General features: G+C 47.0%; 1 protein-coding gene across 3 annotated transcripts in view; it reads right to left on the bottom strand.

The window, feature by feature from the left end:
• LOC141162670 (uncharacterized) overlaps positions 1-25,722 on the bottom strand; it is a 381,745-nt gene extending 356,023 nt beyond the window's left edge. The window contains exons 1-7 of one of the 3 annotated variants that reach the window (XM_073649020.1): positions 23,065-25,722; positions 22,879-23,013; positions 13,579-13,657; positions 11,912-12,156; positions 11,423-11,629; positions 11,134-11,165; positions 365-641 (exon numbers count right to left, since the gene is read on the bottom strand). In XM_073649020.1, the coding sequence (XP_073505121.1) occupies positions 365-641; positions 11,134-11,165; positions 11,423-11,629; positions 11,912-12,156; positions 13,579-13,657; positions 22,879-23,013; positions 23,065-25,069 (2,980 nt within the window). In that variant the 5' untranslated portion in view covers positions 25,070-25,722. Of the gene's footprint in view, positions 1-364; positions 642-11,133; positions 11,166-11,422; positions 11,630-11,911; positions 12,157-13,578; positions 13,658-22,878 lie in introns of all 3 variants that reach the window. The other 2 variants (XM_073649017.1, XM_073649018.1) reach the window with 2 other exon arrangements.
• Positions 25,723-26,815: the final 1,093 nt, after the last annotated feature.

Here is a 26,815-nt window from a genome sequence, read left to right as displayed (position 1 = left end):
TCCTCATCACACATAGACATTGCTCTCCTCCTCACAATCCTCCATCTCTTACCCAGTCTGGAGTGGAGATACTGCAGCTCCTCATCACACATAGACATCGCTCTCCTCCTCACAATCCTCCATCTCTTACCCAGTCTGGAGTGGAGATACTTCAGCTCCTCATCACACATAGACATCGCTCTCCTCCTCACAATCCTCCATCTCTTACCCAGTCTGGAGTGGAGATACTCCAGCTCCTCATCACACATAGACATCGCTCTCCTCCTCACAATCCTCCATCTCTTACCCAGTCTGGAGTGGAGATACTGCAGCTCCTCATCACACATAGACATTGCTCTCCTCCTCACAATCCTCCATCTCTTACCCAGTCTGGAGTGGAGATACTGCAGCTCCTCATCATACAGAGAGTCGGTCACATCAGTTACGTTCACCCGCCCTCGGTTCTTGCTGTGATACAGGATCCCGAATTTGCACTGAGAGACGTCATCACGGAACCGCTGGACTCCGGTGTTACTGATAGAACAGGTCCGGACCTCAGGAGCCCGATCCCTGGATCTATGGGATGTGAGCGCGGCCACCAGCCAGGAATACTGACTCTCCGCTTCTCTGGAGAAAATCCCGATATCGAATTTATTGCGATCCTGAAAGTGGAAGAAAAATGCAGAAGATTCTGATAATAAGGTCACCGATTATTTCCTGATATATGAAGGAACGGCAAAAACCAGAAGAGGCAAAATAGGCAATAATGAAGTATCAAACTAATCGAAAAAGGGAAGTGTTTAATATGATATATGGTACCTAATCAGCGTCACAGAACCACAACCTAAGAAACAGGCTCCCTGATGAAGGCTCAGCGAAACACATCGGTGTTGGCCCTGTCATCCCAGATGGAGGGTCCCGTCATGGTGGGTATTAGTGTTTCTAGTCTCTGGTTGTGCGCACTGTGTTTGCTTCTCAGGAGACTTTCACAGTTCTGTGCATAGTGTCCTTGGTGTTATTATCGGTCCTTGTACACACTGCTATCTATGCTGTCCTATGGGCCATACATTGTTTACTGTGTCGTACAGTTCTGAAGACCTGCAATCTACATACAGGAATACTCGGGATGGGGAGGATGGGGGCACCCAATCCATAGAGAGAAATAAGACCGGACATGTGTTTGCAAAGGTGCAGCTTGAGGTTTTGGGCAGGGGATTGACATTTTCCCCCACTAATTCGTTCCATTTTTTTTTTACATAGCCCGAAAGGTCCTACAACCTGGGAATCAGCGGTACAGTTAGTGCTGTTCTCAAGCGCCGGGTGCTGAACGCTGCCCTCATCATTGTTCCCTGCTGGTGCTGATCGCAATGATTAGAGTAGTAGTGTCTGCTCCTGCAGGGTCCAACTATAAAAATATGAATAAAATAAAAAAATCCTTATACTCACCTCTTTTAGGTTTTCCCCCGCTGTAATCCCTCTAACGGCTCATGCTGGGGAGAATAACTAGCCTCAGCGAGCGGGCCCCGGAGCTGTGTTCAGTGAGTGACAGGACACCGCTCGCTGAGCGCAGTTCCGGGGCTCACTCGCTGCAGCACTTCATTCTCCCCGGCTCCTCGGTGTGATTGGTCACATGGATTACATCGGGGGGCACTTAGGACAGGTGAGTATAACTTTACACTGATTCCCAAGCACCGATACGTGCGCTCCTGATGCGGCACACGGTTGCCACACAGGTGCACACAGACACCTCCAGTACTGTTTTTTCCCGTACCAGAAATATCAGGACGTGTGAAAGAGCCCTTAAAAGAATTTCAGAGTGATGCTGAGAGGAGGCTGCACTGGCCTTGGAAGATTTGCTTAGGGAACAAACACCGGACAATCATTGTCTGTTTCCACAATACCGTGAAGAGGAGATCTCACAACTCTGCAGCCCTTAGAAAGTCATTTTTCTCCTATTGAAGCCCCTAGATTGCCCCTATGATGACAACTATAGTGTCCCCCCAAAACACAGTATGATACCCCCACAGTGAATTCTTCCCCACACATGGTATGATGACCAAACTGCACATCCCTCCCCCTCAACCCACCCCCAGAAAAGTATGATGCCCCAACTGTGATGACCACACAGCCCTATATACAGTATAATGGGCCTACATGCAGGGAAATGACCCCCACTCCCCTCCACGTAGTATGATGACCCCAACATAACCATCCACACTGTGTAATGCCCCCCACTAGCCGTCCACATAGTATACTGACCCCCATTTAGCCCTCTACACAGTATGATGGCCGCCTCAAAAACCTTTGCATTATATAATTGCTTACATACACTATTATGGGCCCCACATAAAGTCCCCCATACAGTATTATGGGCCCCACATAAGATCCCCCATACACTATTATGGGCCCCACATAAAGTCCCCCATACAGTATTATGGGCCCCACATAAAGTCCCCTGTCATAGAAAATATTAAGGATCTCTCTTCCTCCAAACCACTCATCCCCCCCTCCCCTTTACTATTTGTCAAAGGACCAAGAGCTAATGCTCTAACAAGTTGCTTCTATGCAAATTAGCAGTGTACAGGAGAGGTGGCAAACTCAATTGTCCCTTCTAATTAACATACAAATGTAGTTACTAGTAGCAGAGGCCTGTGACAGTCACCTGGAGAAAGGAATTCTATTTTACTCCCAGGGCATCCCCATTTGCACATGGGTTTAATCTGCAGTCTAGCAATGTCGGAAGTTCTATAATTCCGATTTCGATGGGACACATATTTTTAGCTGCGGGTTTAGCTAAGGAACAATACGCATATTTTTCCGCATCTGTATGCCCCGCCGGTGAGCTATAATACAAAAGTACCAAAAATAACAGTCGCAGATATGCCATGTGTAGTCTCTAAAGAAAGGAAAATTTGCAATAAAAAAATATGGTATCATTGGCAAATTTCTGCGATCAACCAGTGAGACGTTATCCCAGAAGTTAAAGATTTGAATAAAAATATGAAGGCTGGAGCCCAGCCCACGTGAGGTCGTCACAGGGGAGTGTGTGGGCAGGCCCCCTTTTGACATACAAGACCCAACCGAAGATTGGTCAGTACTCATACCGGGAGATACATATTTTGTAGTACGGGTCCCGTTCAATAACGGCCAGAATTGGAGTGCCTCCCCTCCAGCTAAACTGAATCGTCTCTGCAATCTGTATAGTAAGCTCTTCTTTAATCCCATTTATTTTGCGTAACTGTATGTTCTGTACTGTATTGTCTCCCTTTGTAAAACCTTTTGTATATTTTTCATAAACACTGCCTCCCTTTTGGATTCCCTTCGTTCCTCCCCCGAAGTCATATGCTACCAGAAAGCAGGCGTCCAATCAGGCCTGTATTGTATTTCAAATCTGATTGGTGGTGGCAGCAAATAATATTATTTGGGTTATTGTGAGGCTATCAGTGATCGTATGAGGGCGTATACACATATTCCATGCCTTGGAATTCGGAGGTGTATGCCGTACGCTAACTGCTAGCTTGCCGATAACTACACAGTCTGCAGCCTCCTATATTGATCATCGGCCAATCGTGCAATTGTTCGGATGATAGGGGGCAGCAGAGAGCTGTTCACTCCAGAGATCACCATGGGTGTTCTCTGTGAGTAATCGGGATCGTCTGTGTGGGCGAATTCCTGACATCCCCCATACAGTATTATGGGTCCCACATAAAGTCATCCATACAGTATTATAGGCCCCACATAAAATCCTCCATACAGTATTGTGGGCCCCACATAAAGTCCTCCATACATTATGGGCCCCATGTAGTGTCCTCCATACACTATTATGGGCCCCACATAGCGTCCTCCATACACTATTATGGGCCCCACATAGCGCCCTCCATACAGCACTATGGGCCCCACATAGCGCCCTCCATACAGTATTATGGGCCCCACATAGCACCCTCCATACAGTATTATGGGCCCCACATGGCGCCCTCCATAAAGTATTATGGGCCTCACATAGCGCCCTCCATACAGTATTATGGGCCCCACATAGCGCCCTCCATACAGTATTATGGGCCCCACATGGCGCCCTCCATAAAGTATTATGGGCCCCACATGGCGCCCTCCATACAGTATTATGTGCGCCATATAGCCCTCCATACAGTATTATGGGCCCCACATAGCACCCTCCATAAAGTATTATGGGCCTCACATAGCCCTCCATACAGTATTATGTGCCCCACATAGCCCTCCATACAGTATTATGGGCCCCACATAGCCCTCCATACAGTATTATGGGCCCCACATAATCCTCCATATAATATTATGGGCCCCACATAGTCCTCCATACAATATTATGGACCCCACATAGCATTCTCCATACAGTATTATGGGCCCCACATAGCATCCTCCATACAGTATAATGGGCCCCACATAGCGTCCTCCATACAGTATTATGGGCCACACATAGTCCTCCATACAGTATGATGTGCCCCACATAGCATCCTCCATTCAGTATAATGGCACCACGTAGTGCTCCATACAGTATTATGAACCCCACATAGTCCTCCACACAGTATACTGGGCCACACATAGCCCTCCTCACAGTATCATGGGCCACACATAGTCCTCCTCACAGTATCATGGGCCCCACATAGCCCTCCATACAGTATTATGGGCCCCACATAGCGCCCTCCATACAGTATTATGTGCCCCATGTAGCCCTCCTCACAGTATCATGGACCACGCATAGTCCTCCATACAGTATAATGGCCCCACAGTCCTCCATACAGTATAATGGCACCACGTAGTACTCCATACAGTATTATGAGCCCCACATAGTCCTCCACACAGTATACTGAGCCCCATATAGTCCTCCATACAGTATAATGGGCCCCATATAGTACTCCATAAAGTATAATGGGCCCTACATAGTCCTCCATACAGTATTTTGAGCCCCACATAGTCCTTCACACAGTATTATGAGCCCCATATAGTCCTCCATACAGTATAATGGGCCCCACATAGTCCTCCACAGAGTATAATGGGCCCCATATAGTCCTCCATACAGCATAATGGGTCCCACATAGTCCTCCATACAGTATAATGCACCCCATATAGTGCTCCATACAGTATAATGGACCCCATATAGTCCTCCATACAGCAATATGGGCCCCATATAGTCCTCTATATACTATTATTACTATTTTTTGCTACTTTGCCATACTTAGAATTTTTTCCCACTATTCAATACATCACATGATAAAATGGATGGTGTCATTCAAAAGTACAACTCATCCCACAAAAACACAAGCCCTCACATATATATCGATGGAAAAATAAGAAAGTTACGACTCTCAGAATAAGGAGGGATGGGAAACGTCCCTCACTGAGCACAGTGTGAGTGCTATACAGAAGACAGAGCAGTGATAAACCGCTTCTGTCTTCTGAGGGAACACTGTAGCTCCTGGCAGCACTGGACAATGCTGCGCACAGCACTGGGGTCCTCTGTACTGCGCAGCGCAGTGTGATCTCAGCAGGTTGGTCATGTCCTCAAGTTGTGCAGGTGCATAAGGTGGTAAAGCAGAGGTGGCGGTGGTGGGCATTGTTCAGACTCCCTAAGATAGTGGGGCAGAGATCCAAATCCGGGACGGGTGTGAGCTATGGTAATGCACTATGCCAGCGTACAGCCTATGGATCACACCCATACTATTAGATAGGCGGCTGCCCAAAACTGCTTGCGCACCCCACCAAGCCAGAACCCCCAATTCTCACCACCAACACTACAAGGTCCGGCTGCATCTTGCAAAGATGAGGTTTTAGTGGATATTTTGTCCAAAATACACAAGAATGCAACCTGCATCACTGATCGGCATTGTCCTGCGAGTCCCTACAGTAAAAGCAATTCACTGAAAAGGAGATAAGTCCTCAATTATTGCAGAAAGAAATGCAAAACTCACCAACACCGAGTCCCATCTGCCAACACCGAGTCCCATCTGCCAACACCGAGTCCCATCTGACAACACCGATTCCCATCTGACAACACCGAGTCTCATCTGCTAACACCGAGCCCCATCTGCCAACACCGAGTCCCATTTGACAATACCGAGTCCCATCTGCCAACACCGAGTCCCATCTGACAACACCGAGTCCCATCTGCCAACACCGAGTCTCATCTGCCAACACCGATCCCCATCTGCCAACACCGAGTCCCATCTGCCAACCCCGAGCCCCATCTGCCAACACCGAGTCCCATCTGACAACACTGAGTCCCATCTGCCAACACCGAGTCCCATCTGACAACACCGAGCCCCATCTGACAACACCGAGTCTCATCTGCCAACACCGAGTCCCATCTACCAACACCGAGTCCCATCTACCAACACCGAGTCCCATCTGCCAACACAGAGTCCCATCTGCTAACACCGAGTCTCATCTGCCAACACCGAGTCCCATCTGCCATACGCCGCAGGATGCAGCAGCCCCGTGATAAAAGTGGGGGTATCACAGGTGCAGAAAACTGACGGAAGACGTCACACCGGCCGATCATGGAGGGCGGCTGCTGAGTATTATACATGCTAACAATTGTCCATATGGGGGGCACTTACATAATGCCGGGCAGCCACCTGGTCTAATAATATGGGCCTCACTAATAGGCTGTAATCAGGACACTGTGGACTACACGTATCTGTGTGACTGACGCTCTATACAAGCCTCATCTGTGTGTATCTATAATAGGAGGCAGCCGCCCCCTCCATGACTGGTCGGTGTGAGAGAGGCTGTCATCAGTATTCTGCTCCTGTGCTGCCCCACCTGCATCATGGGGGGCTGCATGCTGTAGTGAAAGAGTCTAGAGACCCCTTGACTGTTCTCTACTACGATATTTATGGCCACCTGGTGTTACACACTAGTTACAGCGCCTCCTGGTCTTACACACTAGTTATGGCTCCCCCTGGTGTTACACACTACTTATTGCGTCCCCTGGTGTTACACACAAGTTATGGTGCACCCCACTGTTACATGGTAGTTATGGCACCCCCTGGTGTTACACACAAGTTATTGCGCCCACCAATGTTACACACTAGTTATGGCGTCACCCACTGTTACATGGTAGTTATGGCACCCCTTGGTGTTACACTAGTTATGGCGCCCCCTGGTGTTTGTCAGGCAAACCGTATTTTTGGTCCCAGTTTTAAAAAATGAAAGCTGTCTTAAATTTCCACCCCTGTCCATTTGTAAGACATAGAACTGCAGTGCTGGACCCCACCCTAAGAATTTTTATTACTGTTGTAAACCCTCAGCGCAGAGCAGCGTCTAGTTTAAACTGGTCTCTCCCTCCAATTCTATTGTTTAGCTAGACAAACGTTTAATGTCAATTTTAATAACGCACAGGACTGTCACAAACACAGGGACCACATTTTTGGAATGCTCACCTTTTTCCCATTATAATAGTATATCTTGCATAACTGAGAAACGACCGGGAACTGGGATAATGGATTCTGAGCTTCTGAGCGTCAAAGCGATTTCATATTTGATATCAATCTTCATGAATAGTGGTGACGGTCAAGATGATGTCTCCCTCTTGGATGTGGGACCCCCCCACACTAAGATATGAAATCTGAAGGATTTTTAGGTCTTCTGCAGCTGGGTGGGCTCGCAAAGCCGAGCTCCCCTTGTGAGGTAAATAATGGGTGTCTCCCAGAGTTTTAGCTGCTTTGCTAAAAAACAGATCGGCTATTTTCCAAGTCATTCTTCTCAGGGACGTCAGACGCACGCACACCACGCTGCGTGGAAGAATCACCTCTAATTCCCGGGGAGCCGCCCCCCCACAGAATCTGAGACCATCAACTTGTGAAGCAGGTTTTGCTATTACTTATCCCTTTTTATTTTAATAATTGTTTATGCATATATGTAAATTGTCTCCTTTATAATATCTTGTATATATTTTGTAAACACTGCCCCCCTTTTGGGAGTAAATCATTATTATTTACCAGTTTCATTCTTCTTGTCCTATGTCGAGCAAACACGTTCCTCACCCGCTAATTCACGTTACCTAACGGGTACCCGATCCACCTGTTAAGCGATTGGTGGTGGCAGTATACCAGTATTTATGTGATCTTGTGGCTTGAGGGTGGTTGGACAGAGGTATATATACATTCCTGGAAGGAACTGGTGGTATATATACGTCCTGTCACATCACGTGCCACAATAGTCGACATAAATTAGAGCAGCTGCACCCGTGCTTATCCTCGGTCAATACCGTGTTTGACCAGCAGGATAAGGGGGCGCCAGAGAGCTGCAAGGTCTGACCCAAAAGTGGTTGACGGCACAGTGAATTTGGCCTCGGTGCTGTACTCAGCCAGGTCGACTCGGGGAACCAAGAACACCCCGTGTTGTACCTAAGCCGGAAACTGCTGCCGAGGGAAGTGGCCTATTCCACCATAGAGAAGGAGTGCCTGGCCATTGTATGGGCCCTCAACCGCTTACAGCCTTACTTGTACGGGTGCCCCCTCACTGTCGTGACTTACCACAACCCCCTGAGTTGGCTGCACACCATGTCAGGTGCCAACGGAAGGTTGTTACTCTGGAGCCTCAGCCTCCAGCAGTACGACTTTACCGTTCAACAGCGCAAAGGCAGCGAGCATGGCAATGCCGATGGGTTGTCCCGGCGAGAGGAGCCTCCAGACATACGCTTGGAGGAGAACCAGAAGGTCCTACCTCCATAGCACAGTCTAAAAGGGGGAGGTGTCAGGCAAAATGTATTTTTGGTCCCAGTTTTAAAAAATGAAAGCTGTCTTAAATTTCCACCCCTGTCCATTTGTAAGACATAGAACTGCACTGCTGGCCCCCACCCTAAGAATTTTTATTACCGTCGTAAACCCTCAATGCAGAGCAGCGTCTAGTTTAATCTGGTCTCTCCCTCCAATTCTATTGTTTAGCTGGACAAACGTTTAATGTCAATTTTAATAACGCACAGGACTGTCACAAACACAGGGACCACATTTTTGGAATGCTCACCTTTTTCCCATTATAATAGTATATCTTGCATAACTGAGAAACGACCGGGAACAGGGATAATGGATTCTGAGCTTCTGAGCGTCATAGCGATTTCATATTTGATATCAATCTTCATGAATAGTGGTGACGGTCAAGATGATGTCTCCCTCTTGGATGTGGGACCCCCCCACACCAAGATATGAAATCTGAAGGATTTTTAGGTCTTCTGCAGCTGGGTGCGCTCGCAAAGCCGAGCCGCCCTTGTGAGGTAAATAATGGGTGTCTCCCAGAGTTTTGGCTGCTTTACTAAAAACCAGATCGGCCATTTTCCAAGTCATTCTTCTCAGGGACGTCAGACGCACGCACACCACGCTGCGTGGAAGAATCACCTCTAATTCCCGGGGAGCCGTCCCCCCCACAGAATCTGAGACCATCACCTTGTGAAGCAGGTTTTGCTATTACTTATCCCTTTTTATTTTAATAACTGTTTATGCATATATGTAAATTGTCTCCTTTATAATATCTTGTATATATTTTGTAAACACTGCCCCTCTTTTGGGAGTAAATCATTATTATTTACCAGTTTCGTTCTTCTTGTCCTATGTCGAGCAAACACGTTCCTCACCCGCTAATTCACGTTACCTAACGGGTACCAGATCCACCTGTTAAGCGATCGGTGGTGGCAGTATACCAGTATTTATGTAATATTGTGGTTTGAGGGTGGCTGGACGGAGGTATATATACGTTCCTGGAAGGAAATGGTGGTATATATACGTCCTGTCACATCACGTGCCACAATAGTCGACATAAATTAGAGCAGCTGCACCCGTGCTTATCCTCGGTCAATACCGTGTTTGACCAGCAGAATAAGGGGGCGCCAGAGAGCTGCAAGGTCTGACCCAAAAGTGGGTGTTGTTTTCATGACAGTGTTACACTAGTTACGGCGCCCCCTGGTGTTACATGCTAGTTATGGCACCCCCTGATGTTACACTAGTTATGGTGCCCCCTGGTGTTACACTAGTTATAGCACCCTCTGGTGTTACACTAGTTATAGCACCCCCTGGTGTTGCACTAGTTATGGTGCCCCCTGGTGTTACACTGGTTATGGCGCCCCCTGGTGTTACACTAGTTATGGCGCCCCCTGGTGTTACACTATCTATGGCACCCCTGGTGTTACATTAGTTACAGCGCCCCCTGTTCTTACACACTAGTTATGGCTCCCCCTGGTGTTACACTAGTTATGGCGCCCCCTGGTGTTACACTAGTTATAGCACCCCCTGGTGTTACACTAGTTATAGCACCCCCTGGTGTTACACTAGTTATGGTGCCCCCTGGTGTTACACTAGTTATGGCGCCCCCTGGTGTTACACTAGTTATAGCACCCCCTGGTGTTACACTAGTTATGGTGCCCCCTGGTGTTACACTAGTTATGGCGTCCCCTGGTGTTACACTAGTTATGGTGCCCCCTGGTGTTACACTAGTTATGGCGCCCCTTGGTGTTACACTAGTTATGGCACCCCCTGGTGTTACACTAGTTATGGCGCCCCCTGGTGTTACACTAGTTATGGTGCCCCCTGGTGTTACACTAGTAATAGCGCCCCCTGGTGTTACACTAGTTATGGCGCCCCTTGGTGTTACACTAGTTATGGCACCCCCTAGTGTTACACTAGTTTTGGCGCCCCCTGGTGTTACATTGGTTATGGCGCCCCCTGGTGTTACACTAGTTATGGCGCCCCCTGGTGTTACACTAGTTATGGCGCCCCCTGGTGTTACACTAGTTATAGCACCCCCTGGTGTTACACCCTAGTTATGGCGCCCCTTGGTGTTACACTAGTTTTGGCGCCCCCTGGTGTTACACTAGTTATAGCACCCCCTGGTGTTACACCCTAGTTATGGCACCCCCTGGTGTTACACTAGTTTTGGCGCCCCCTGGTGTTACATTGGTTATGGCGCCCCCTGGCTGTGCTCTGTCTCTCGGAGCCTCCATGTCCTGTGTCCGTGCCGGCGGTCCCACCTTCTGCTCCTGTACAGAGTGGTCTTCTCTCCGGCACTGGACACATTGGGGGGATTACTGGAGACATCACATGGTGGGAAGCCTGTAATCCCCCCGATCCTCCTCCGTCCTCACTCGCTGACGGTTATATGATGTCATTACAGATCCGGACATTTTCTTACCATCAGTCGCTGGAAGAAGGTCGCTGAATTTTCTGTAAAGGAAAGTAAAGTGATTATAACCCCCATCAGACAGTGTGGTGTAGTCATCCTCTCCTCGCTGCCTGATGCCGTCCTGAGGCCGGCAGTGATCACAGTGGTAAGGACGGGGTTAACTACACGTCATCATATAAGTGATAATGACAACAGGCGGCTCCTCCTCTGTATCACCCCCATCAGGATGATTCCTGACACACAACTACTGCCCCCAACATCCCGGCATCAATGCTGACACCACAGAGTGTGTCCTCACCTGCTGCCGCCTGTAGTATCCCCATCATCCGCGTCACTTTTCTGGCCATTCTCCTCTCCGCAGATATATCGCTGCTGTCTGATGTACAGATCTCATCCACCTCGGCCTCGGTCAGCGTCACCAGGGGATATGGGGGGGATAGTCCTGCCGCCCACTCTGGTCCCGTGTCCTCCACATCAGTAACGACCATCATCATCTCCTCTGGCCCTGATCATACACAGCGACACAATATATCAGGTAGAAGGACTACTACTCCCATCATTGTACCTAGTACACATTATATCAGGTGTGAGGACTACTACTCCCATCATTCACAGCGACACAATATATCAGGTAGGAGGACTACTACTCCCATCATTGTATCTAATACACATCCTAAGTATACACAGAGTACAGCTCCCCCCATAACTTACACCACTGTGCCCCCACATCCCCCATCACACAGGCAGTTATGCCGGATACCCGGATCCCTCAGGAGACGTCTCGTACCGTGTGTGCGGGAGCAGACGTCCAGGAATCTCCGCAGGGAGGACGCAGGGGTCTGTGACCGGAAGATCATTATGACCGGACTGAGTCTTTCCACAATTGTCCAGTCGCTCTCATATTCCGGTGAGCCCGGCATTACACAGCCAGAGCAGATATCAAGTAACAGCCGATTAATCAGTGATATTATATCCGGAGTCTTCTCCCAGTAGACGAATCCCACAGATTTATCTCCATCGTTATTCCTCAATCTAGAAAAGAAGGAAAAAAGCATCTGCAGCAAATGATGAGACGTCCACACAGATATATATGTGAATGATTCAGCAGGACAGGACAGGCCGGCAGAAGGACCGGTGAATCCACCGGTGGGCCCCCACCCTGTATGAGCCGTGGACACGGTCACCTGATGCCCTATATACAGACACGGCACGGTGTTTAGACTGATTCCTGATGGACACTTGGGATTCTGGATGAAACTTACTATTTACCTGCAAAAAAAACGTCAACAATGTGTGAAACTGCAGCAAACGCAGGGGCTGTACGGTGAATGTGCTGGAGGGAAACTCGAGACTGAAGATCCGGTAATATTAGCATTTATCTGAGGATTGGGCCCCTGGTTGCCCGGTCTCACTCCGGCACTAGACGCTCAGTATTATGTCTCCATATTAAATTCCATCAGATGTGACGAGAGGATGGCGCTGTGCTGTCACAAATGGGGTCAACTAAGCAGCGCTGAACCTTGTGCCCTGTTCTCCATTTCTCCCCTCTTCTACCTTTCTGTCTTTATTTCTCTTGTTCTCTCACTCTTCTCCAGTCTCCCCCTCTTCCTCTCTCCTTTTCCTTCTTTTTCTCTCTTTACATCTCTTGTTCTCTCATTCTTCTCCAATCTCCTCCTCTCCTTTGTCATTTTTCTTCTTTTTACTCTTCGCTCTTTTTTCTATTCCCTTCTTCTGTTCTTCCACCTTTTCTTCACACGTTTCTCCCAGTCTTCAGGGGCTACAGAGGTGTTTTCCAGTCTGGGCCCTGATTCTAGAGGAAGCTAAAGTCTCTTCTACCCCCTAGGGATGCACAGTGATATAACTGGTGCATGGAAGATTGGGGGCTAGTATAGATCCACATGCGGTAATACAAAAAGAATCCCTGTTTGGGAAGTAGCAAGGGATTTGTTCTTTGCTAAAGGAAGAAACAATAGCTTTTTGTTACAGCACCCAAAAACTATCCCTTTATGTAGGATGCAGGAACAGGTTGGCTGCTTTGAATTTGAAGAAGCACTGGCTTCTCAACTAGGAGTGAAAAAATTATCCCTTTTTAGTGATCAGCAACAGATTACTGTATTTATTATAAAAATGATTTAACAAATACAAAGGCCTTTTATCAGGCCGCCCAAAAGTTATTCTTTTATTTAGAAAGCAGGAGGAGCAAGTTGGCTTTCTTTAAAGTGAAGAAGCAATGGTTTGTCAAAAAGGGGAGTCAAGAACTGCGGGTTCATGATTGTGCACTGTATGATTGAATTATGAAGGAGGATTCCAGAAATCTATTACTGGGAACCTTTATTACTAGGACAACAATCTACAGAGACGCTGGAGCGAGGCCTGGGGGACCCTGCGGGGTCATCATATTTTTGAGGAACTGAATTCTGTAAAAATTTGATAATTTAAAAAAAAGCTGCTCACCCTTGTCCTCTACTAGATGGTGGAGACTCGTCCTCCGGGGGCTTCTGTGTTTCTCCATGGTGTCCAGACTCTATATCACCTGGAGGACCCGAGAGATAACCGTTATACACAGGTGACTCCGTATACACAGTATATACAGGTGACTCCGCATACACAGTATATACAGGTGACTCCATATACACAGTATATACAGGTGACTCCGTATACACAGTATATACAGGTGACTCTGTATACACAGTATATACAGGTGACTCCGCATACACAGTATATACAGGTGACTCCATATACACAGTATATACAGGTGACTCCGTATACACAGTATATACAGGTGACTCCGTATACACAGTATATACAGGTGACTCCGTATACACAGTATATACAGGTGACTCCGTATACACAGTATATACAGGTGACTCCGCATACACAGTATATACAGGTGACTCCGTATACACAGTATATACAGGTGACTCCGCATACACAGTATATACAGGTGACTCCGTATACACAGTATATACAGGTGACTCCGCATACACAGTATATACAGGTGACTCCGTATACACAGTATATACAGGTGACTCCGCATACACAGTATATACAGGTGACTCCGCATACACAGTATATACAGGTGACTCCGTATACACAGTATATACAGGTGACTCCGTATACACAGTATATACAGGTGACTCCGCATACACAGTATATACAGGTGACTCCGTATACACAGTATATACAGGTGACTCCGCATACACAGTATATACAGGTGACTCCGCATACACAGTATATACAGGTGACTCCGTATACACAGTATATACAGGTGACTCCGCATACACAGTATATACAGGTGACTCCGTATACACAGTATATACAGGTGACTCCGCATACACAGTATATACAGGTGACTCCGTATACACAGTATATACAGGTGACTCCATATACACAGTATATACAGGTGACTCCATATACACAGTATATACAGGTGACTCCGTATACACAGTATATACAGGTGACTCCGTATACACAGTATATACAGGTGACTCCGTATACACAGTATATACAGGTGACTCTGTATACACAGTATATACAGGTGACTCCGCATACACAGTATATACAGGTGACTCCGTATACACAGTATATACAGGTGACTCTGTATACACAGTATATACAGGTGACTCCGCAGACACAGTATATACAGGTGACTCCGTATACACAGTATATACAGGTGACTCCGTATACACAGTATATACAGGTGACTCTGTATACACAGTATATACAGGTGACTCCGTATACACAGTATATACAGGTCACTCCGCATACACAGTATATACAGGTGACTCCGCATACACAGTATATACAGGTGACTCCGCATACACAGTATATACAGGTGACTCCGTATACACAGTATATACAGGTGACTCCGTATACACAGTATATACAGGTGACTCCGCATACACAGTATATACAGGTGACTCCGTATACACAGTATATACAGGTGACTCCGCATACACAGTATATACAGGTGACTCCGTATACACAGTATATACAGGTGACTCCGCATACACAGTATATACAGGTGACTCCGTATACACAGTATATACAGGTGACTCCGCATACACAGTATATACAGGTGACTCCGTATACACAGTATATACAGGTGACTCCATATACACAGTATATACAGGTGACTCCATATACACAGTATATACAGGTGACTCCGTATACACAGTATATACAGGTGACTCTGTATACACAGTATATACAGGTGACTCCGTATACACAGTATATACAGGTGACTCTGTATACACAGTATATACAGGTGACTCCGCATACACAGTATATACAGGTGACTCCGTATACACAGTATATACAGGTGACTCTGTATACACAGTATATACAGGTGACTCCGCAGACACAGTATATACAGGTGACTCCGTATACACAGTATATACAGGTGACTCCGTATACACAGTATATACAGGTGACTCCGTATACACAGTATATACAGGTGACTCCGTATACACAGTATATACAGGTCACTCCGCATACACAGTATATACAGGTGACTCCACATACACAGTATATACAGGTGACTCCGCATACACAGTATATACAGGTGACTCCGTATACACAGTATATACAGGTGACTCCGTATACACAGTATATACAGGTGACTCCGCATACACAGTATATACAGGTGACTCCGTATACACAGTATATACAGGTGACTCCGCATACACAGTATATACAGGTGACTCTGTATACACAGTATATACAGGTGACTCCGCATACACAGTATATACAGGTGACTCCGTATACACAGTATATACAGGTGACTCCGTATACACAGTATATACAGGTGACTCCGTATACACAGTATATACAGGTGACTCCGCATACACAGTATATACAGGTGACTCCGTATACACAGTATATACAGGTGACTCCGCATACACAGTATATACAGGTGACTCCGCATACACAGTATATACAGGTGACTCCGCATACACAGTATATACAGGTGACTCCGTATACACAGTATATACAGGTGACTCCGTATACACAGTATATACAGGTGACTCCGCAGACACAGTATATACAGGTGACTCCGTATACACAGTATATACAGGTGACTCCGCATACACAGTATATACAGGTGACTCCGTATACACAGTATATACAGGTGACTCCGTATACACAGTATATACAGGTGACTCCGTATACACAGTATATACAGGTGACTCTGTATACACAGTATATACAGGTGACTCCGTATACACAGTATATACAGGTGACTCCGTATACACAGTATATACAGGTGACTCCGTATACACAGTATATACAGGTGACTCCGCATACACAGTATATACAGGTGACTCCGCATACACAGTATATACAGGTGACTCCGCATACACAGTATATACAGGTGACTCCGTATACACAGTATATACAGGTGACTCCGTATACACAGTATATACAGGTGACTCCGTATACACAGTATATACAGGTGACTCCGCAGACACAGTATATACAGGTGACTCTGTATACACAGTATATACAGGTGACTCCGTATACACAGTATATACAGGTGACTCTGTAGACACAGTATATACAGGTGACTCCGCATACACAGTATATACAGGTGACTCCGTATACACAGTATATACAGGTGACTCCGTATACACAGTATATACAGGTGACTCCGTATACACAGTATATACAGGTGACTCCGCAGACACAGTATATACAGGTGACTCTGTATACACAGTATATACAGGTGACTCTGTATACACAGTATATACAGGTGACTCTGTAGACACAGTATATACAGGTGACTCCGCATACACAGTATATACAGGTGACTCCGTATACACAGTATATACAGGTGACTCCGTATACACAGTATATACAGGTGACTCCGTAGACACAGTATATACAGGTGACTCCGCAGACACAGTATATACAGGTGACTCCGTATACACAGTATATACAGGTGACTCCGTATACACAGTATATACAGGTGACTCCGTAGACACAGTATATACAGGTGACTCCGTAGACACAGTATATACAGGTGACTCCGTAGACACAGTATATACAGGTGACTCCGTAGACACAGTATATACAGGTGACTCCGTATACACAGTATATACAGGTGACTCCGTATACACAGTATATACAGGTGACTCCGCATACACAGTATATACAGGTGACTCCGCATACACAGTATATACAGGTGACTCCGCATACACAGTATATACAGGTGACTCCGTATACACAGTATATACAGGTGACTCTGTAGACACAGTATATACAGGTGACTCCGCATACACAGTATATACAGGTGACTCCGTATACACAGTATATACAGGTGACTCCGTAGACACAGTATATACAGGTGACTCCGTAGACACAGTATATACAGGTGACTCCGTAGACACAGTATATACAGGTGACTCCGCATACACAGTATATACAGGTGACTCCGTATACACAGTATATACAGGTGACTCCGCATACACAGTATATACAGGTGACTCCGTATACACAGTATATACAGGTGACTCTGTAGACACAGTATATACAGGTGACTCCGTATACACAGTATATACAGGTGACTCCGTATACACAGTATATACAGGTGACTCCGCATACACAGTATATACAGGTGACTCCGTATACACAGTATATACAGGTGACTCCGCAGACACAGTATATACAGGTGACTCCGTAGACACAGTATATACAGGTGACTCTGTAGACACAGTATATACAGGTGACTCCGTATACACAGTATATACAGGTGACTCCGCATACACAGTATATACAGGTGACTCCGTATACACAGTATATACAGGTGACTCTGTAGACACAGTATATACAGGTGACTCCGCATACACAGTATATACAGGTGACTCCGCATACACAGTATATACAGGTGACTCCGCATACACAGTATATACAGGTGACTCCGTATACACAGTATATACAGGTGACTCTGTAGACACAGTATATACAGGTGACTCCGTATACACAGTATATACAGGTGACTCCGCATACACAGTATATACAGGTGACTCCGTATACACAGTATATACAGGTGACTCCGTATACACAGTATATACAGGTGACTCCGCATACACAGTATATACAGGTGACTCCGCATACACAGTATATACAGGTGACTCCGCATACACAGTATATACAGGTGACTCCGCATACACAGTATATACAGGTGACTCCGTATACACAGTATATACAGGTGACTCCGTATACACAGTATATACAGGTGACTCCGTAGACACAGTATATACAGGTGACTCCGTAGACACAGTATATACAGGTGACTCCGTAGACACAGTATATACAGGTGACTCCGTATACACAGTATATACAGGTGACTCCGTATACACAGTATATACAGGTGACTCCGTATACACAGTATATACAGGTGACTCCGTATACACAGTATATACAGGTGACTCCGCAGACACAGTATATACAGGTGACTCCGTATACACAGTATATACAGGTGACTCCGTATACACAGTATATACAGGTGACTCCGTATACACAGTATATACAGGTGACTCCGTATACACAGTATATACAGGTGACTCCGTATACAGAGTATATACAGGTGACTCCGTATACAGAGTATATACAGGTGACTCCGTATACACAGTATATACAGGTGACTCCGTATACACAGTATATACAGGTGACTCCGTATACACAGTATATACAGGTGACTCTGTATACACAGTATATACAGGTGACTCCGTATACACAGTATATACAGGTGACTCCGCATACACAGTATATACAGGTGACTCCGCATACACAGTATATACAGGTGACTCCGCATACACAGTATATACAGGTGACTCCGCATACACAGTATATACAGGTGACTCCGTATACACAGTATATACAGGTGACTCTGTAGACACAGTATATACAGGTGACTCCGCATACACAGTATATACAGGTGACTCCGTATACACAGTATATACAGGTGACTCCGTATACACAGTATATACAGGTGACTCCGTAGACACAGTATATACAGGTGACTCCGTAGACACAGTATATACAGGTGACTCCGTAGACACAGTATATACAGGTGACTCCGTAGACACAGTATATACAGGTGACTCCGCATACACAGTATATACAGGTGACTCCGTATACACAGTATATACAGGTGACTCCGCATACACAGTATATACAGGTGACTCCGTATACACAGTATATACAGGTGACTCTGTAGACACAGTATATACAGGTGACTCCGTATACACAGTATATACAGGTGACTCCGTATACACAGTATATACAGGTGACTCCGCATACACAGTATATACAGGTGACTCCGTATACACAGTATATACAGGTGACTCTGTAGACACAGTATATACAGGTGACTCCGTATACACAGTATATACAGGTGACTCCGCATACACAGTATATACAGGTGACTCCGTATACACAGTATATACAGGTGACTCCGTATACACAGTATATACAGGTGACTCCGCATACACAGTATATACAGGTGACTCCGCATACACAGTATATACAGGTGACTCCGCATACACAGTATATACAGGTGACTCCGTATACACAGTATATACAGGTGACTCCGTATACACAGTATATACAGGTGACTCCGTATACACAGTATATACAGGTGACTCCGTATACACAGTATATACAGGTGACTCCGTATACACAGTATATACAGGTGACTCCGTATACACAGTATATACAGGTGACTCCGCAGACACAGTATATACAGGTGACTCCGTATACACAGTATATACAGGTGACTCCGTATACACAGTATATACAGGTGACTCCGTATACACAGTATATACAGGTGACTCCGTATACACAGTATATACAGGTGACTCCGTATACAGAGTATATACAGGTGACTCCGTATACAGAGTATATACAGGTGACTCCGTATACACAGTATATACAGGTGACTCCGTATACACAGTATATACAGGTGACTCCGTATACACAGTATATACAGGTGACTCCGTATACACAGTATATACAGGTGACTCCGTATACACAGTATATATAGGTGACTCCGTATACACAGTATATATATACGGTTGAGTCTTTCTTCATTTTTACAGGTTTAGAAATAATGTAACAGACAATTCACCTCTAATATATGAAGATAGAATAATCTCTTTATGTTGCACAGATCCGGCTTTCTCCTTTACCTTCACTCTCCGGACCCTGAACCCCGACCTCCCCTGAACCCCGACCTCCCCTGAACCCCGACCTCCCATGAACTCTGACCCCCTCCGGCTGCTCCATTACTGAGTCTGTAATATCGATGCCGCACACAGAGATAATGTCATGGGGTGCAGAGAAAACTATCACTGTGCAGTGGTCACTACCCCACAGATAACACTGCAAACAGATCGAGACCCCTGTGTAACAGCACCCCCATAATACAGCACCCCATAATACAGCACCCCCATAATACAGCACCCCATAATACAGCACCCCATAATACAGCGCCCCCTGTGTAATAGCGCCCCCATAATATAGTGCCCCCATAATGCAGCAAACTCATAATACAGTGCCCCCATAATACAGCGCCCCCATAATACAGCACCCCATAATACAGCGCCCCCTGTGTAATAGTGCCCCCATAATAATGCCCCAACACAGAGAGGATGTCCCATTAATGCCTCTAAACAGCAGTGATGCCCCCTTATTGCCCCCAAAATATAGTGATTTGCCCTTATTGCTCCCACAATATAGTGATGCCCCCTTATTGACAACTCAATATAGTGATGCCCCCTTATTGCTCCACAATGTAGTTATGCCCCCTAATTCCTCCAAAATATAGTGATGCCCCCTTATTGCCCCCACAATATAGTGATTCCCCCTTATTCCCCATGATATAGTGATTCCCCTTATTGCCCCCACAATATAGTGATTCCCCTTATTGCCCCACAATATAGTGATGCCCCCACAATATAGTGATGCCCCCTTATTGCCTCCACAATATAGAGATGCCCCCTTATTGCCTCCACAATATAGTGATGCCCCCTTATTGCCTCCACAATATAGTGATGCCCCCTTATTGCCCCCACAATGTAGTGATGCCCCCTTATTGCCCCCACAATGTAGTGATCCCCCCTTATTGCCACCACAATGTAGTGATGCCCCCTTATTGTCTCCACAATATAGTGATGCCCCCTTATTGCCCCCACAATATAGAGATGCCCCCTTATTGCCTCCACAATATAGTGATGCCCCCTTATTGCCTCCACAATATAGTGATGTCCCCTTATTGCCCCCACAATGTAGTGATGCCCCCTTATTGCCCCCACAATGTAGTGATCCCCCCTTATTGCCACCACAATGTAGTGATGCCCCCTTATTGTCTCCACAATATAGTGATCCCCCCTTATTGCCACCACAATGTAGTGATGCCCCCTTATTGTCTCCACAATATAGTGATGCCCCCTTATTGCCCCCACAATATAGAGATGCCCCCTTATTGCCTCCACAATATAGTGATGCCCCCTTATTGCCTCCACAATATAGTGATGCCCCCTTATTGCCCCCACAATGTAGTGATGCCCCCTTATTGCCCCCACAATGTAGTGATCCCCCCTTATTGCCACCACAATGTAGTGATGCCCCCTTATTGTCTCCACAATATAGTGATGCCCCCTTATTGCCCCCACAATATAGAGATGCCCCCTTATTGCCTCCACAATATAGTGATGCCCCCTTATTGCCTCCACAATATAGTGATGCCCCCTTATTGCCCCACAATGTAGTGATGCCCCCTTATTGCCTCCACAATGTAGTGATCCCCCCTTATTGCCTCCACAATGTAGTGATGCCCCCTTATTGCCTCCACAATATAGTGACGCCCCCTTATTGCCCCACAATGTAGTGATGCCCCCTTATTGCTCCCACAATGTAGTGATCCCCCCTTATTGCCTCCACAATGTAGTGATGCCCCCTTATTGCTCCCACAATGTAGTGATCCCCCCTTATTGCCTCCACAATGTAGTGATCCCCCTTATTGCCTCCACAATATAGTGATGCCCCCTTATTTACCGCACAATATAGAGATGCCCCTTTATTGCCCCCACAATATAGAGATGCCCCCTTATTGCCCCCACAATATAGTGATGCCCCTTTATTGCCCTCACAATATAGTGATGCCCCCTTATTGCCCCCACAATATAGTGATGCCCCTTATTGCCTCCACAATATAGTGATGCCCCTTTATTGCCCCCACAATATAGTGATGCCCCTTTATTGCCCCCACAATATAGTGATGCCCCCTTATTGCACCCACAATATAGAGATGCCCCCTTATTGCCCCCACAATATAGAGATGCACCCTTACTGCCCCCACAATATAGTGATTCCCCTTATTGCCCCCACAATATAGTGATGCCCCCTTATTGCCCCCACAACATAGTGATGCCCCCTTATTGTCCACAAAATAGTGATGCCCCCTTATTGTCCCCACAATGTAGTGATGCCCCCTTATTGCCCCCACAATATAGTGATGTCCCCTTATTGCCCCCACAATATAGTGATGCCCCCTTATTGTCTCCACAATATAGAGATGCCCCCTTATTGCCTCCACAATATAGTGATGCCCCTTTATTGCCCCCACAATATAGAGATGCCCCCTTATTGCCCCCACAATATAGTGATGCCCCCTTAGTGCCCCTCACAGTACGATGCCCCCAGGCTGACACGTCTCCCTTCTATCCGCTGACACCACATTACACTTCTCACCTTCACACTGACCTGGTCTCATATTTCCTGGCTGTGAAGTAGACGGCTCTGGATCCAGCTCGGCTGCAGGTCGCCCAGAATCCGCCTGATCTCCTGATCCTTCTGTAAAGTTACATTTTGTAGATGACAAAGTATCTGATCCATCCTCAGTGTCTTTGTAACTCTCTCTAGCAGGTGGCGCTGTACCTGATCCATCCTCAGTGTCTCTGTAACTCTCTCCTGCAGATGGCGCTGTACCTGATCCATCCTCCGTGTTCCTCTTCTCCTCAGATAAGGTCTCTTCCTTCTCTCCTGCAGATGGCGCTGTACCTGATCCATCCTCAGTGTTCCTCTTCTCCTCAGATAAGGTCTCTTCCTTCTCTCCTGCAGATGGCGCTGTACCTGATCCATCCTCAGTGTTCCTCTTCTCCTCAGATAAGGTCTCTTCCTTCTCTCCTGCAGATGGCGCTGTATCTAATCCATCCTCAGTGTTCCTCTTCTCCTCAGATAAGGTCTCTTCCCTCTCTCCTGCAGATGGCGCTGTATCTAATCCATCCTCAGTGTTCCTCTTCTCCTCAGGTAAGGTCTCTTCCCTCTCTCCTGCAGATGGCGCTGTATCTAATCCATCCTCAGTGTTCCTCTTCTCCTCAGATAAGGTCTCTTCCCTCTCTCCTGCAGATGGCGCTGTATCTAATCCATCCTCAGTGTTCCTCTTCTCCTCAGATAAGATCTCTTCCTTCTCTCCTGCAGATGGCGCTGTATCTAATCCATCCTCAGTGCTCTTCTTCTCCTCAGATAAGGTCTCTTCCCTCTCTTCTGCAGATGGCGCTGTATCTAATCCATCCTCAGTGTTCCTCTTCTCCTCAGATAAGGTCTCTTCCCTCTCTCCTGCAGGTGGCGCTGTATCTAATCCATCCTCAGTGTTCCTCTTCTCCTCAGATAAGGTCTCTTCCCTCTCTCCTGCAGATGGCGCTGTATCTAATCCATCCTCAGTGTTCCTCTTCTCCTCAGATAAGGTCTCTTCCTTCTCTCCTGCAGATGGCGCTGTATCTAATCCATCCTCAGTGCTCCTCTTCTCCTCAGATAAGGTCTCTTCCCTCTCTCCTGCAGATGGCGCTGTATCTAATCCATCCTCAGTGCTCCTCTTCTCCTCAGATAAGGTCTCTTCCCTCTCTCCTGCAGATGGCGCTGTACCTGATCCAACCTCAGTGTTCCTCTTCTCCTCAGATAAGGTCTCTTCCCTCTCTCCTGCAGATGGCGCTGTATCTAATCCATCCTCAGTGTCCCTCTTCTCCTCAGATAAGGTCTCTTCCCTCTCTCCTGCAGATGGCGCTGTATCTAATCCATCCTCAGTGTTCCTCTTCTCCTCAGATAAGGTCTCTTCCCTCTCTCCTGCAGATGGCGCTGTACCTGATCCATCCTCAGTGTTCCTCTTCTCCTCAGGTAAGGTCTCTTCCCTCTCTCCTGCAGATGGCGCTGTACCTGATCCATCCTCAGTGTTCCTCTTCTCCTCAGGTAAGGTCTCTTCCCTCTCTCCTGCAGATGGCGCTGTACCTGATCCATCCTCAGTGTTCCTCTTCTCCTCAGGTAAGGTTTCTTCCCTCTCTCCTGCAGATGGCGCTGTACCTGATCCATCCTCAGTGTTCCTCTTCTCCTCAGATAAGGTCTCTTCCCTCTCTCCTGCAGATGGCGCTGTATCTAATCCATCCTCAGTGTCCCTCTTCTCCTCAGATAAGGTCTCTTCCCTCTCTCCTGCAGATGGCGCTGTATCTAATCCATCCTCAGTGTTCCTCTTCTCCTCAGATAAGGTCTCTTCCCTCTCTCCTGCAGGTGGCGCTGTATCTAATCCATCCTCAGTGTTCCTCTTCTCCTCAGGTAAGGTCTCTTCCTTCTCTCCTGCAGATGGCGCTGTACCTGATCCATCCTCAGTGTTCCTCTTCTCCTCAGGTAAGGTCTCTTCCCTCTCTCCTGCAGATGGCGCTGTACCTGATCCATCCTCAGTGTTCCTCTTCTCCTCAGGTAAGGTCTCTTCCCTCTCTCCTGCAGATGGCGCTGTACCTGATCCATCCTCAGTGTTCCTCTTCTCCTCAGGTAAGGTCTCTTCCCTCTCTCCTGCAGATGGTGCTGTACCTGATCCATCCTCAGTGTTCCTCTTCTCCTCAGGTAAGGTCTCTTCCCTCTCTGCTGCTTTACCTCCATTATCTGCAGACATCTCACCTGCTCTGTTTCTGGAGGTATCTTTGGATACCTGGATTTTCCAGTATGTCAGCCTTTTCTCTGGGCGTTGTCACCTTCTCCTCAGACCCTCGGGTCCCTGCTCCTCGGGTCTCTGCTCCTCGGGTCTCTGCTCCTCGAGTCTCTGCTCCTCGGGTCCCTGCTCCTCGGGTCTCTGCTCCTCAGGTCCCTGCTCCTCAGGTCTCTGCTCTTTTCGTCCCTGCTCCTTAGGTCCCTGCTCCTCGGGTCTCTGCTCCTCAGGTCCCTGCTCCTCAGGTCTCTGCTCTTTTCGTCCCTGCTCCTCGGGTCTCTGCTCCTCGGGTCTCTGCTCCTCGGGTCGATGCTCCTCGGGTCCCTGCTCCTCGGGTCGCTGCTCCTCGGGTCCCTGCTCCTCGGGTCCCTGCTCCTCGGGTCGCTGCTCCTCGGGTCGCTGCTCCTCACGTCCCTGCTCCTCAGGTCTCTGCTCCTCCACTTCCTCTGACTTATCTGTTCTTTGATTCTTCTCACCTTCCCTGGTGATTGCTCAGTCCGTGTAGGATCAGGAGGACTATATTGTGCAGCCTTTGATCCCTGAGCCCCACGTCTCTGACCACGGAGCCCCCAGTCTCTGCTTCCTCTTCCTTGCCTGTGAGTGTCAGATTCTTATACAATGTCTCTGTCCCTTTCACTTTCACTTTCTGCAGATTTCGATCCCTGACAGGGAGTGTAATATGGAGGAGGGGAGTCACCAGGTCTCTGTGATGTGAGGAGCTGCAGACATCTGTAGAGAGCGTCCCGTACGTCTTCCTCATTGAATCCCAGCCTCTCATTCAGTCTCATCTCAGCCGAATAAAGTTTGTTGAAAGGCTGCAATGCAGCCAATCTACATGCTGTTAGGCCGTCTCTGTGTAACATACATAGTTTTAAGGTTGAAGGGAGACTAAGTCCATCTAGTTCACCCCATAGCCTAACATGTTGATCCAGAGGAAGGCAAAAAACCCATGTGGCAAACACTAAGCTCCACCTTGGGGAAAAAAATTCCTTCCCGACTCCATACGACAATCAGACTAGTTCCCTGGATCAACGCCCTATCAAGGAATCTAGTATTTATAACCTGTAATATTATACTTTTCAGGAAAGGCATCCAGGCCCTTCTAAATGTTAGTAGTGAATCCCTCATTACACATCATGCGGCAGAGAGCTCCATAGTCTCACTGCTCTTACAGTAAAGAATCCGCGTCTGTGATTATGATTAAACCTTCTTTCCTCCCGACGTAGAAGATGCCCCCTTGTCCCCGTCTCTGGCCTCAGAGTAAAAAGATCAGTAGAAAGGTCTTTGTACTGTCCCCTCATATACTTGTACATAGTAATAAGATCCCCCTAAGCCTTCGTTTTTCCACAGTAAATAACCCCAAGTGTAATAACCTATCTTGGTATTGCAGACCCCCCAGTCCTCTAATAACCTGTCTTGGTATTGCAGACCCCCCCAGTCCTCTAATAACCTGTCTTGGTGTTGCAGACCCCCCAGTCCTCTAATAACCTGTCTTGGTATTGCAGACCCCCCAGTCCTCTAATAACCTGTCTTGGTATTGCAGACCCCCCCAGTCCTCTAATAACCTGTCTTGGTGTTGCAGACCCCCCAGTCCTCTAATAACCTGTCTTGGTATTGCAGACCCCCCAGTCCTCTAATAACCTGTCTTGGTGTTGCAGACCCCCCAGTCCTCTAATAACCTGTCTTGGTATTGCAGACCCCCCAGTCCTCTAA

Source organism: Phyllobates terribilis, unplaced genomic scaffold (assembly GCF_046119375.1).
Source record: "Phyllobates terribilis strain yellow unplaced genomic scaffold, ASM4611937v1 Scaffold_9__5_contigs__length_417890890, whole genome shotgun sequence".
Taxonomy (NCBI): domain Eukaryota; kingdom Metazoa; phylum Chordata; class Amphibia; order Anura; family Dendrobatidae; genus Phyllobates; species Phyllobates terribilis.
This window is presented reverse-complemented; position numbering and strand designations above follow the sequence as displayed.